The sequence below is a fragment of the Sinohyriopsis cumingii genome, chromosome 12, assembly GCF_028554795.1.
Source record: "Sinohyriopsis cumingii isolate HCF-2022 chromosome 12, ASM2855479v2, whole genome shotgun sequence".
NCBI lineage: Eukaryota > Metazoa > Mollusca > Bivalvia > Unionida > Unionidae > Sinohyriopsis > Sinohyriopsis cumingii.
The window spans coordinates 40,331,008-40,345,589 of record NC_142972.1 but is presented as its reverse complement, the minus strand read 5'-3'; the positions used below and the strand labels follow the sequence as shown (position 1 = coordinate 40,345,589).

At 33.6% G+C, this 14,582-nt stretch overlaps 1 protein-coding gene across 1 annotated transcript in view; it reads right to left on the bottom strand.

Annotated features, from left to right (window-relative positions):
- LOC149786307 (ubiquitin carboxyl-terminal hydrolase 47-like) overlaps nucleotides 1–14,582 on the bottom strand; it is a 130,007-nt gene that overhangs the window by 71,245 nt on the left and 44,180 nt on the right. The window contains exons 13-16 of the mRNA XM_089976694.1: nucleotides 11,980–12,113; nucleotides 7,286–7,365; nucleotides 5,939–5,990; nucleotides 2,726–2,802 (exon numbers count right to left, since the gene is read on the bottom strand). Of these exons, the coding sequence (XP_089832820.1) occupies nucleotides 2,726–2,802; nucleotides 5,939–5,990; nucleotides 7,286–7,365; nucleotides 11,980–12,113 (343 nt within the window). The remainder of the gene's footprint in view (nucleotides 1–2,725; nucleotides 2,803–5,938; nucleotides 5,991–7,285; nucleotides 7,366–11,979; nucleotides 12,114–14,582) is intronic.

The window sequence follows — 14,582 nt, the reverse complement described above, 5'->3', positions numbered from 1 at the left end:
TCCATAAAACAGCAGCAAGAGTATTACAAATGGCACATGGAAGTTTCTTTGTTGACTGATGATTACTGTCTCTTATAAAACAGTAACATGTGTATTAAATGACTCATCAAACTGTCCTTGTTTGACTGATGATTACTGTTCCATAAAACAGCAGCAAAAGTATTACAAATGGCACATGGAAGTTTCTTTGTTAACTGATGATTACTGTCTCTTATAAAACAGTAACATGTGTATTACAAATGACTCATCAAAGTGTCCTGTTTGACTGATGATTACTGTCTCTTATAAAACAGTAAGAGCTTTACAAATGGCACATGGAAGTTTCTTTGTTGACTGATGATTACTGTCTCTTATAAAACAGTAACAAGAGTATAACAAATGGCTTATGAAGGTTTCTCTGTTGGCTGAAGATAACTCTCTTACAAAACAGTAACAAGATTATTACAAATGGCATATGAAAGTGTACTTTCTTACTGATGATTACTGTCTCTTATAAAACAGTAACAAGAGTATAACAAATGGCACATGAAAGTTTCTCTGTTGACTGAAGATAACTGTCTCTTACAAAACAGTAACAAGAGTATTACAAATGGCATATGAAAGTGTACTTTCTTACTGATGATTACTGTCTCTTATAAAACAGTAACAAGAGTATAACAAATGGCACATGAAAGTTTCTCTGTTGACTGAAGATAACTGTCTCTTACAAAACAGTAACAAGAGTATTACAAATGGCATATGAACATGTCCTTGTTTGATTATTACTGTCTCTTATAAAACAGTAACAAGAGTATTGCAAATAACATATGAAAGTGTACTTTTCTGCCTGATGATTACTGTCTCTTATAAAACAGTCCAAGAGTATAACAAATGGCACATGAAAGTGTCCTGTTTTTGACGATTACTGTCTCTTACAAAAGAGTAACAAGATTATTACAAATGGCATATGAAAGTGTCCTTTTCTGACTGATGATTTTTTAAAATATAAAACAGTATAAAGTGAATAACAAATTGCGTATGAAAGGGTCCTTGTTTGATGATTAATGTCTCTTATAAAACAGTAACAAGAGTATTACAAATGACAAATGAAGGTGTCCTTTTTTGACTGATGATTACTGTTACATATAAAACAGTAACAAGAGTATTGCAAATGACTCAGGAAAGTATCTTTGTTGACTGATGATTACTGTCTCTTATAAAACAGAAACAAGAATATTACAAATGGCACAAAAACGTGTCCTGATTTGACTAATGATTACTATCTCTTATAAAATAGTAAAAAGAGTGTTACAAATGACATGGAAGTGTCCTTGTTTGATGATTACTATGTCTTATAAAACAGTAACATAAAGTGTCCGTTTGACTGATGATTACTATGTCTTACAAAACAATAACAAGAGTATTACAAATGACACATGAAAGTGTCCTGTATGACTGATGGGGGCATAGCTATGGTATATAACACTGTCTTGCCATGACATATGCTTAGGCCAAGTTTCAAATAAATCTCTCCAACTATTACAAATTATGAGCCCAACAAGCAAATATTAGTGGACAGACAGACATGTGCAGATGGACAGACAATATCTTAATATAACATGCTTGACTTGAGAGGGGTATAGAGAAATCTGTGACTAAATGCTTAATTACATGAAAATTTACAAATTTACTGTAACTTGAGAGGACAATAAATTAAGTCTGAAAAAAGTCATTCCATTTATAAAAAAGAGACACACATCATCTGAAAACAGGCCAAATTTATTTATCATCTCATCTATATTCAATTACCCTTATATACTGCATCTCCAACGTAAATATACCTTTTAAGTAAAATTTACCAACCAATATACAGTCAAACTTGTCCCAATAGCCATCTGGTCACAACTGCCATTTTACCACTAACCCAATACTGTATAAATGTGATGTATATAATGGTTACCTGCTTTTTGTGGTCAGCAACAAGGCATTTCCTAATAAAATGATGGTTTTCCCAGCTTTAAGCAATACCTGGAGCATATCCAGCGACTACTCTAGGCACGCAAATTAAACTTTTGTTTGATGACGATGGCATTGTTTAGTTGAATGAATAGCATATAAATCTATTTGTAAACATGTATTACCTCGCTTGTACCCATCTTTCTGCAGTCATGCTATCAATGTAACTTAAGAGTGCTAATGTGTCAAATTCAAAAGTGAGGCAGTTTTTATTATTAGAGAGAAAGAGTCGAAGCAATTCTTCAGCTGAATAGTGGAAAATATAGTCATATAGTCATTTGAGAAGTTGTCTTTGGTGACAATGTGAAAGGCATTGTTTGAAATCTTAATCTTTGTACAACTGAATGTATCAGGACATACAAATTCATCACATTTTATTATGGTCAAATGTTAATAGCATACAGAGATCACCTGTACATGAAGGCTATTTTGACCTTTTCCCATGGATAGCCACTACTGACAGGTATACTAGGTCAAATTTTTTTAACATTAATACATTATTCATTGTAAAATGTCTAAAGGGATAAAGCAAATTACAATACTACACACAGAGCTGGAATGAAGACTCATTTTGATGATCATGAAATTATTGTATAGGAAAGCAGGGAAAGAACTATTTAAAACATAACTGCTACCTCAAAAGTCAAAAACAGACGCAATGCTCATATTATTTTTAGGACTGATGAGGTGCAGTGAAAAGAAATTGTGCTACAATGGAAAATTAGTTTACCTAGCATAGGTTGAAGAGTAATACCCTCTAGAACCTCCGGATCCACCATAGGTTTTCCTGATATCCTCATATGTAATCTACAAATAGAAAAATGTTTATGCTGACAATCTCAACAGTTACTTACTCAAGTTATACCTGAAATGTTCAGTCTCATGCCCATATTATGCTATCCTCATGGATTTATGAGGAAAATATTTTTACTCTCCTTCTCCCTTTTTAACTGACCATATGTCTACATTAATCCTACAAAAATGTTCAGTTCAATGCAAAGATTATTCTCCCTTCTGTGATCAAACAGATGTGGAATCTCATACATGTTTTGCAAGTCTTACCATGCTAAATGGAGACAGAACTGTGAAAATTTTTGGTTGCTTTCCTTGTAAAATTGGTATCAAAATGCTATGCAGTGAATGAAACTCTTACAAAGAACTTTTCTTAAAGGGATGTAACTCTTGTTTTGACTTGGTTATTTAACCTTGTAGTATGGATTGAGTGACCATATACTCTTCTCTTTATTGATGCAGAGACTTTAGATTTTTCATTTAACATGTTTCTTAAATTACACACTGCATTTTTTATTGTTTTTAATTAATAAAGTTAGCCAATAACATTTTCTATAGATATTAGTTTTCAATCAATTTCTAAACATGAAATACATTCATAAATAGCACTTAGTTTTAGACAGAACTTTGATTTTTCACATTGTTTATTCAAATAATCATTATTTTCATATAAAATATATCAATAATATGCATGTATACTTTTTTCATTATTAATAAATGTAGGATCTCAAATGAAGTAATAATTTAATTATGATAAAGAGTAGAATAATTTCCCGCTTTTGGTAGCCTTGTGAAATGTTCCGTGTTGGACAATGTTATGGATTTTTTCAGTTCTCTGCCATTTTTGGTTTAACTATTCCAAAGTCCAGCAGGTTTACTTGTGTCCCAGTTTTAGTGTGGTATTCAGAGAATTCTATGCAGGGTAATTTGGTCATATTCTGATATATTTAACCACTACTGTGCACTTTTTTGTGATAGTGACCTGTTTATTTTCCCAATGTCCTGAAAAAACAGCTTCAATATAGTTCATAGTAATAGAAGAAACAAAATGATCCAGCAGGCTGGGCAAGGAAACTTTCCATAGTTGCACCCAATCAATAATGACAATACCGTGCAAGGATTTCAAAGTGACATGTTAACGTGCTGACATATAAAAAATAATAAACCACAAACACTATATAAAGCATCCCAACTAAGTAATGAAAGACATTTTGTCTGCTTCTATAAGTGTGGTACGAAATATCAAACAAGAAAGACTTGGGTACATAGAATTGAATAACCTAAGTTTTAGAACATCCCAAAAATATTCAAATCATAAACTTTACATTCTTTAGAAGTTGCATCTTCAATCATGTTTTATGAGAAGCATAAAAGTGGTCACATTAGGGTTCCAACAAGAACCCAAGTGGGCCTGAGAATATGCAACTGGCTGACATCTAAATGATGAACGCAAGAGGAGCTTGCAAAGAAAAATATGAGTTACTAGGGTGCATTCTGTCAATATTTCTTTGTATTCTTCTGACTGATTCTGAAAATGTTTGAAATTTCTTTACCTATTTCATGACATAAAAACTTCATTGGTAAATACCTTTAAGGCCTTCAAACCGAATGTTGTCTACAAAATTAAACTTGTTTTGGAGATGTCATTTAGAAGTCTGTAGCTTTTAGCAACATCTGCATCGTTAAAACAAAGTTAAAAGTCCTTTGCAACAAGATGTTCTTCTTCAAATTTGGTCAAAATCTGTATATCAATACTTGAAATGCCAACTAAATGTTTTTATAGTTGTAGTAATTATGCTCTATTGCTTAGCCCATCTGCATCATTTGTAAATTTTAAAGGCCTTCATGCCAAAATTACTTCTGCCAAATCTGATTAAGCAGCTTTTGACAAAAGGTTAAATACAGGTTAATCTATTTATAGTAATGGCTGCCATATGTAATAGCAGACTGACATCACATGTAAAAAAATATTTAAATGAGTTCATAGCTGGATGTTTTATGTACAATTTTGAGGATTGTTTCTGGGAAGTAATTTAATGAATTTTAAAAATAAATTTAGTGACCTTATGGTAGATGGTAGATTAGCATCACTTGTATAATGTAAAAGGCCTGGATGGTTCTGTCAAATTTGGTCAGATTCTGTTGAGCAGTATTTTTTAGAAGTCATTGAATGTTTATTTTTTTCTGTTCTTAGTCTTGGTGACTATATCTGATAATGGATCTGCATCATCTGAAAGGCCATTATGCCATGAAGCTTAATCAAATCTGATCAAATTCAATTATGCCATGAAGCTTAATCAAAATTGATTAAATTCCATTATGCCATGAAGATTAATCAAATCTGATCAAATTCCATTAGGCCATGAAGATTAATCAAATCTGATCAAATTCCATTATGCCATGAAGCTTTATCAAATCTGATCAAATTCCATTATGCCATGAAGCTTAATCAAATCTGATCAAATTCCAAAATGCCATGAAGATTAATCAAATCTGATCAAATTCCATTAGGCCATGAAGTTTTATCAAATCTGATCAAATTCCATTATGCCATGAAGCTTAATCAAATCTGATCAAATTCCATTATGCCATGAAGATTAATCAAATCTGATCAAATTCCATTACGCCATGAAGATTAATCAAATCTGATCAAATTCCATTATGCCATGAAGCTTAATCAAATCTGATCAAATTCCATTAAGTGTTTTGAGGTCATTTAATGGTTCTCAAACTTTAGTATTTGCTAAATTTCAGTTCCATTTCCTTGCAAAAATCCTCAAATCTGAGAAAAAGGGTAGCTTGAATATTGTCTGACCTAGGAACATGATGGGTATTTATGACATTCAAAAACCATAACAATTTATTAACTGTTGATGTCACAGCTATACGATATCCTTGCTTGTTCTAAACTGTTTCAAAACATATTCCTGAAGAGGATAATGATTAGCAAATAAACATACCAAAAAAATGGAGCTTTCTTAACGTTACTGAATTTAAGCTCAGCTACCATCTTCTTTTTACTGTTGGCCATTAGGCTATGAGCTAAAATGAAAATTGTCAAACTCTCTCAGCAAAGTAAATACATGTTTCACAGCCTTGTAACAAAAGAAATGCAAAAATGTAGCATATCTGAAGCCTCAGAAAGCCATACCTTTGTAACATGCTGGTCATTGAAACTATACCACTGACCATCTGAAAGACACCTGTTGGGAGAAAAAAACAGACAATGTATAATTTGCTGCCTCAAATAATTGTACATGCCATGCTCAATGTCACAAAAAATAGCAGCCATTCTTTCAGCTCACTAATGATAATACTTTTGGCATAAACATAAAACTTTCCATACCAGTATAATGTGGATTAGAGGACAATTAATGGTGGTTTTAATGAAGCAAATTTAGTTTATCAATGTTGCTTATACAGAACTGTAAAAAATGGATTTTTGTGATAGTAAATTCACAATTAATAACCTAAAGTAATCAAACACAAGGTGTAATCCCATTTTAACACAATTGAGAAGATTCATTAACAAGAGTCCCATGAGGAGTGCATGTTATACCAGTCCAATGTTTATAAATCCTCTTTTCTTCTTTCAGTCACAATGACTTCTGACTTTTTTTAACCCAAAAATCAATAGGCTTCTTCTTAAAACCAAGTGTAAGCCATCCACAGATTTCTTTTGGTCCAATTCTGTGGTGTGGAACTGATGGTACTGCACAGAGACCATTTTTCTTTTTTCAACCACAGTAACCTTGGTCTTTAACATTTTGCCCCCAAAACAATAAGCTTCTTCCTTACACCAAGTGCATGGCATCCACAGTTTGGGCTAGGTATGTGATCTAGAACTATTATTATTGTGCGGAAAGCGGTTTTTTCTTTTAGTACCAGTGCCCTTAACCTTAGATATTTTGACACCAAAACTGAAAGGGTCTTCCTTGCCCCAAGTTCATGCCATCCACAGTCTTGTAACTGTAGATAGTGGAGAAGTCAAGTTATTGTGTAGAAACCATTATTCTTCTTACAGTCACAGTTACCCTGACCTTCTGGACCCCAAAACTGACAGGACTCTTCCGTACCCAAGTGCAAGACATCCAAAAATTTGCTAACTGTAGATGGTGGATAACTAATTACTGTGCCAAATAGTCAACAGATGGATAGATGGTCAGACAGATATTATAACATAATTCACCCCACCAAAAGACAAGCATGGAAAAAGATATGTAACAATGGAGGCATTAAACTTTCTGACAGTGCACTGTATCATGGATTTTACAGCTGCAAATGTTTATATTTCAACAATCATAAATTTTCTTTAGTGTGTCCAATGTCGTCAAGTAGTACATCCAATTGGTCAAACACATGGACAGCAAAATTCAATTTGTGACAGAAAACCCACTGTTAACACCCTTAAATACAAGACTGTTATTAACTTAACTCTAAGTCTCTGAGATCATAAAACTTGTTTACCAAGGAACAGTAAAATTCTGAATATACTCACTTGATGTAGGCATAATAGTGTCCACCTGCTGCACTGCCAGAGTGAATCATTATGGAGAACAGCTCATATGTATAGGGACCCTGTAAATGAGAATGATACCTGAATCCAAACATTGCATTGATTTATTTATAATGTGCACTCAACAGTACGAGCAAACCCATCTCTCAACATACGTATTATGATCAAGTTTAGACTTTTAACTTTACTTGTAATTCATGCAAACACACACAAACCCTTCGCAAGGATCATGGATTTGGGAAAGTAGAAATGACTTGATGAACCCTTATATATCGTATATGAAAGCAACCAGCTTGGCATGGAATGCTTCCCCTAATGATGGGAGCCCTGTGCTAAGTAAATTTATTGTTGAAAATATACACTAAATACTCTAAATTAGCCCTCATGTTGTTATACATGAAGGTGATTTAACACAATATGGTAATTAACATGTCATCTCTGTTCGACTGTAAAATGAGGAAAAAGCATTCAAGAAACTAGATAATTTAACAATGTCATGCGGGATATACAATCTTATATCATATAGTCTTGAATCATAATCAGCATTGCCCTTCAACCAATAATGATACAGCAAGTGGGATAAAATCACTTTCAATGGCAAAATTACTCAGTGGTTGGATTCACAACTGTTAGTATTTCTTCATTTGTTCTATACTTTACTGCCAAAAAACAAATACAAATGGACAAAATTCCATCTAAAGAAAAAATGCATGATGAGGAAAGAAATCCATAAAATAAATTAAGGTTATTTCTTTAAAGAATTTCAGCTTAAAGATGATAAACTTGCGCAGAAGTATACTCTTCATGAACAGGGTGTAATGTAAGGAAGACAAGATACATCTGCATGCCACTGCTTCCAAGGGTCAACACTGTCGATGCCATGGGTATTGATGAGTAACAGTTTCGTGGGAGGGAGGGGGGCCAATCTATGCAAGTAAGGATCTAAGTCCTAAACCTCATTTTATGTTAGGTTCTTTGAGTAGATCCTAACATATTGCATTCATTAGCAGTAAATCACTGTAGCTGAAACAAATATATCAGTTATTCTTCCCCAGTATGCTGGTTATTTCCAACCCTGGTCTAGGCAAAGATATTTCCTTGTGTTCATATATGCCAACCCTGAGAGAGGTTTTTGCTAATATAACTGGCAAAAAACTGTAATCTGAGCATAAAAAGTATTAAACTATACATTATAAACCATAATTACAGTATATGACACAGAATAAGGCAAGAAATAAGTTGGTTTTGCCTTAGAACAATTTTATCATTTTCGTCGAATATGCGTACAATGTTACCATGGGTGAATAATTGTTTTTCTAGGTAAGCAACTGAACTAGCATGCACCTCATCGTAGATCACGTGCGGCGAAAGTTACTAAAAGCACGGTATACATGGGTATTTTACCCTGACTAATACTCCCTCTCCTGTGGACGCTGGTCTATGGAACTTGTCAAGGAGTGAACATTCTCCATTTGTGTTCTCCTGCCATAGGGTAAGTGTTACATTTGTATTTTATTTGATAGGTGAAGCATATTCAGTTTTTAACGTCGTATCGTGAAATGATGCCTATTCTACTATGCAGATTTGAAACATTGTGAACTGTTGAATTACAAGTTGCTATTAGAGTTTAGTAGCATGTATCTATAGATTTTAATTCTGAACCTATTATGACCAGTTTGGTTCTATTGCAGCTGTTTAGGGCTGTCTGAAGCTGTTTAGGGCTGTCTGAAGTTATTTATGTCTGTCTGTAGCTGTCTAGGGCTGTCTGTATGTCTGTGTACATGGTGGATCCATAAAGGGTGGGCGTGGCCAATACAAGTGTGCCAACCAAATTTAGGAGAACTGTGTACTGTCGGTATGTATGTGTGTGCAGGTATCTCAGGCTATCTGGCAGTCTGTGTGTCGATATGGAAAATGATGTAACCATCAAGGCCATATGAAGACGAAACTGCTAGTTTGTAAACATGTGTGCATGGTGGATCCATGAAGGATGTGTACGTCCAATACAAGTGAGGGCCAACCCAAGAATTTGAGAGATCTGTGTGGTTTGACAGTGGATACATTTGCAAGTTTAACAAATATTTATGAATCATACGGCTGTACAAATGACAGAGTCATATTTGTTTCAATTGATTGTTGTTTCAATTGAGTCATTTGAATACATGAGATTATGTGAATCTCATTTTCATTCCATAAGATTATTTGAATCTTTATTTTCATTCCAGGAGATTATTTGAATCTCACTTTCATCACAGAAGATTATTTGAATCTTAGTCATACATGAGAATACTTGAATCATTTTTTGCTTTGCTATTTGTGAATGTTTGGATAGAGTATTTGAATGAGATGTATGTTTGGAGCATGAAAGAATCTCTGTATTTGTAATATCTCTCTCTCTCTCTCTCTCTCTCTCTCTCTATATATATATATATATATATATATATATATATATATATATATATATATATATATATATATATATATCTTTATTAATTCATTTGATAAATTTTCATCTTTCATTACATTGTGTTGTGTTGTCATTCGATCCAAGCATCCATTCAGGTCTATTCTGTTACAGTATATTCTACGAAAAATGTACATTTATTTTTGCTAACAACCTGGATCTGCAACAGGTCACAATTCTTGGCAAAAACAGACAAACTCCATATGGATAAGAACCAGAATACAAACACAAAACATACTGACAAATTTAATTCAACACTCACTTTCACTACTCTATAGATCTAACTTCGCTCCACGATCATGAAGTCACTAATTATTTTGTGCTCAATCCAAGGTTGCATTATATCACTTTCATGGTCTTCTTTTAAAATTTGTAAAGCTTGATTTGTCAAAAAAATTTTATTGGACATGTTCTGAAGTTTACAAAGATACATCTGCTTGAAGAATTTTCATCCAAAAGTCATTGTAAAGATCATTTCACTTAACATCTCTCACCATTTTCTTTAAAAGTACACATTGGTCCGCTACCTAACATGGTAATCAATATAACGTATCTGTTATGCAAACTTTAAAATTAAATAAACCCATCTTTTTGTTAGGAAAAGGGTCATACACAGCAGCTATACATGAAAATAAGGAGAGTACATGTAGGTTTAGGATGGACAGGTATGCTATTCTTAAGCAGTGGTCTTTCTTTGTAGAATAGTCTCAAATTTATTTGATGAGTGCGATTATAGAGATGATAATAAAAATGACAAACACAACTTCTGATTGCTTCATTTTTAACTTTTTTAAATGTACCAGAAAGGAGTAATTCATATACAGGTAAGCATAAGACGCAATTAGGTGAAAAAAAAGCATAATGATTATACCAAAAGGGTAATGGTTGACATGGTAAACCCATGTTGTGTATTGCTTTCAGGAGTAACAGTAAGGCACACCTCTGTTGGACAAACAATTCATACAGAATTAGTGAAATTAGTCTATAACAGTTAAAGACTTCAATAAGCTGTGTTTGGACTAAATGAAAAGATTACAATGATGAAATGTAAATCTTCTAAAATGTAAATTGTGCCATACATCCAACTTGTAGTGCATTGCATAGACTGATTGGAAAATGGCAAGATGTTCTAAACATGTGGCAAAATTATGTGGAAAAGGAACTAAACACAATTTAACTTGCCAGAATTGGGGCCCTAACTGAACACTGGAGAAAGACAAGAACACAAAAAAAAATGTAAACTAGGAAATTTTCAGTGATGAATTATTTTTACAAATTTATAAGCAAAATAAATTATTGCTATTTATTTTCATGGAAACTATAAAACACTGTGATCTAGCAACATCCCCTGTAACTCAATATCATAAGATAGGTATTCATTTCACTGTTGTGCCTTCAAATAAATATAATAAAATAAACTAGAGACAAACAGTCATACATATAATTATATTGTTATAAAGGATATAAAATATATCAATTTAAATTATATAATTTTATATAGTGCATTAGCATTAAGTCCATTAGGATACAGAGTATCTAACTTATGAATCCAATAAGTTTCTTTTACGAGTCTATTCATGTCACCATGCACAATATCTATTGGCATGAAAGAAAAATCAAGTAGAGAGTGATTATTTGTGTTAAAGTGTGTTGAAACATTAGAGGAAAACTGAGGATCTCTATAATTTTTTATATGAAAGTGATGATTATTCGTTCTCTTAGAAACTTGTAGTGTTTGTCCAACATATTGCATGCTACATTTTTTACAGGTTATTAAATAAATCACATCAGTTGATATGCAGTTAGTGTTATCGCGTAGAGAAAATACCTCTTTTGTATTAGCAATACTGAAAGAATCCTGTCATATATAATTGTTATGATGATGCATATCATTTATGACGTTACGTAATGACGTAATTGTTGTTTTAAAATAAAAGACGTCATCCATTACTTTCAAAACATTTTGTGCCTGAAGAAGCATACATTAAATGCGAAACTAGTTGCACAGAATTTTCGGCGCTTGTGTTGTTTTTTTATCACAATTCAAATAAATATGTAATTTTGTTGCCCGATCAAGACTCTGCTGGCTCTGCCAAAGTGTTAACCTGCAATGCAATTCACCTTAATTTATGACACACATAAAGCAAGTAGCACAAAAAGTGAGGACAAATAAAAAGGTATCTTTGTAAGTCAAAGTCAAAGGAAAACTTACAGATGCATCTGATTCTCTCATATTCTTGACGTTGACGAGGGCTTCATTTGAAGACACGCCTGAGAAATCATCACTGCTACCATTGAAAGAGGTGCTACAAACACTGTTCTCCACTTCTATACCCTCATCCACTGCTTTAATGCAAATTATTACAAGCTGATAATTAATTACATATGGATTAATTTTTTAGCTAGAAAGACTCATGAGCAGAATAAAAGAATGTTCTGTTATAAACTGTTAAGAGCCTGAAATCAACTTAGGGTATTTCCAGACTCAATGATAACAGGGAGGGGGTGCAAGGTATTTAATTACTTGAGGTGATGGAGCGAATCCCAGCAATTCAAAATGTTTTAAGTTAACCAGTATAACTGGAAAGAGTCACACAAATTCCTGCATTGAAACAAAATGTGGATAAGCTCACAATCTGTCCAAACTAAAGAAGACAAAATCCATATACGGTACATGCAAGTCTATGAGACAATGCTTATATCATATTTGCATTAGGTCACATTGGCCTACTATTTTGCCAGAATGAGTAGTACCCTCGTAAAGAGTAAATCCATAAAGTTCTTTGTATATAGAAGCAGTTGGAGTATTAAAAGTAAGTCACTGCGATCAAAACATTCCCATGTTGCAACATTATAAACAAAGTACATTTCTCCACTACATGTCCTTATGCTTTTACTAAAGAACAACATGCATGTCTGGTAATAAAATGGGTCAAAACGATTAAAATATTATGTTCTAATACATGTCTCCTTAGTTAAACATGTTGTTGTTATAGGGTTTAACGCAACTTTTCAGCACAAGATAGGCTATACATGGCAGCCAGTATGAATGGTTGATGAAGAACCCGGGAAGACCCAGAAAGAACCACCGATCCACGAGAAGCTACCAGCAAGCTTTCTCACGTACCCACACTGGCCGAGCCCGAGACTCAAACTCACACAGACAGAGGTGAGATGGCAGTGATCCGTAATGGTGAACGCTTTTGATCACTCGGCCACTTGGGGCCCCAGTTAAAGATGTAATAAGATACAAGATTGATAAAAATGCAGTTGTACGCAGAGCCCTCGAGTTCTCCATGTTATTCGTGTTTACAGTGAAACATTACAGGAATCTAAGCATCAATAATATTCCTTTTCAATGACCTACCACATATCTTTATAAGTTACATAGGAAGTTAAAAGATAGAGAATGTCAAAATTGAATGATTTTCATCACGTCAGACATGGTTATGCTTGCCCCAGATCAACAATATTTTCAAGACTGCAGATTTATAAAACATTGCCATGCCAAAGTAAAGATGCCAGCAGATATTTACAGAAGTTTTACAAGAAAAATGTTTGTAATTTGCATTTTAAAGAACAATTCCAACTGTCTCAATTTCCACCAACTGTAATTGAAAACACCATTAAAATAAAAAGAGCTCTGTGTAAAAATGCAATATAAAATACAGTGTGATCTGGCTATAACACAGTAGTTGGGAGCCATTGAACCTGACCATGTTATAGACTGAACCATGTTATAAGCAACCAGGTCAGTTAGCTTAAGAAAATGGTGCATGTACTCCCCAAAATCGGGGGGGGGGGGGGGAGGGGTAGGGTAGGTAAATGAATGCGGGTGCAAAAACGCATGCTTCATTCGCACAGTTACCATTTTAAATTGATGCATATTAAATGAGAAATACACCTGTAGTGAAAACAGAGAAGGTTTATTCAGAGAACCACACACTGGTACATATACATGTATACTGTTTATATATACATGTCTAATGTATAGCATGAATAGAGTATCAACACCATGTACTCACCTGCTAGACTCATCACATATATTGAATCTACAATACAAGTAACTCCATCGAAAAACACAAATTTAAAATATTCAATCACTTTGTCAAAGGTTATATAGGTCTGAATTCAGTGGGGAAAAAATAGCACAATCATGTAATGAATGATGAAGCAAATTTACTTTTCAGAACGTCACAAGTCGGTAAAAGTTAGTTTGTGTTTTAAGTTGCCGATCGTAGTATTCGTAAGCATAAACTTTTTCCATGTAAAAGGGAAACTTTCACAGCACAGTAAACATGTTCCAGTCACATTGGAAAATGAAACAATCCATCTGACTCTATTGCTTTTAGTTAAGTTCGGTACTGACTTCTTTTGAAGAAAGGTTCTTTGTGTTTACTGAAGACTGTAGTCTTCTTTTTTTTATGAAGGGTGCATGCATTATTGAAGTCACCCCTAAAGGACAGCTTTGGAGAACCAAACAAATGCCAATTTATTATTGTGGCAGCAACATCAAATAACTGTATAATGCCTTATTCAGTTGATCTTCCGTGTCTAGAAATGTCAACAACAACAAAAAAGAAAGCAGTCATCTCACAACATACAGTACTCATGCTAAATGTCAACATAAGCAGATTATGACGTAACAGTGCACTGTTAAGATGGTTTGTCAATAGGGACAAAGAATTTGTTTATGCAACTATTGATAAATTTCAGTCCATTTAATATCAAGTTTGCGGCTTCCTTTATGGGACCTCTGAATTTCTCCACGCCAAGCCAATGGTTGTATATACAAGTTTGAAAAGCCAACAATGT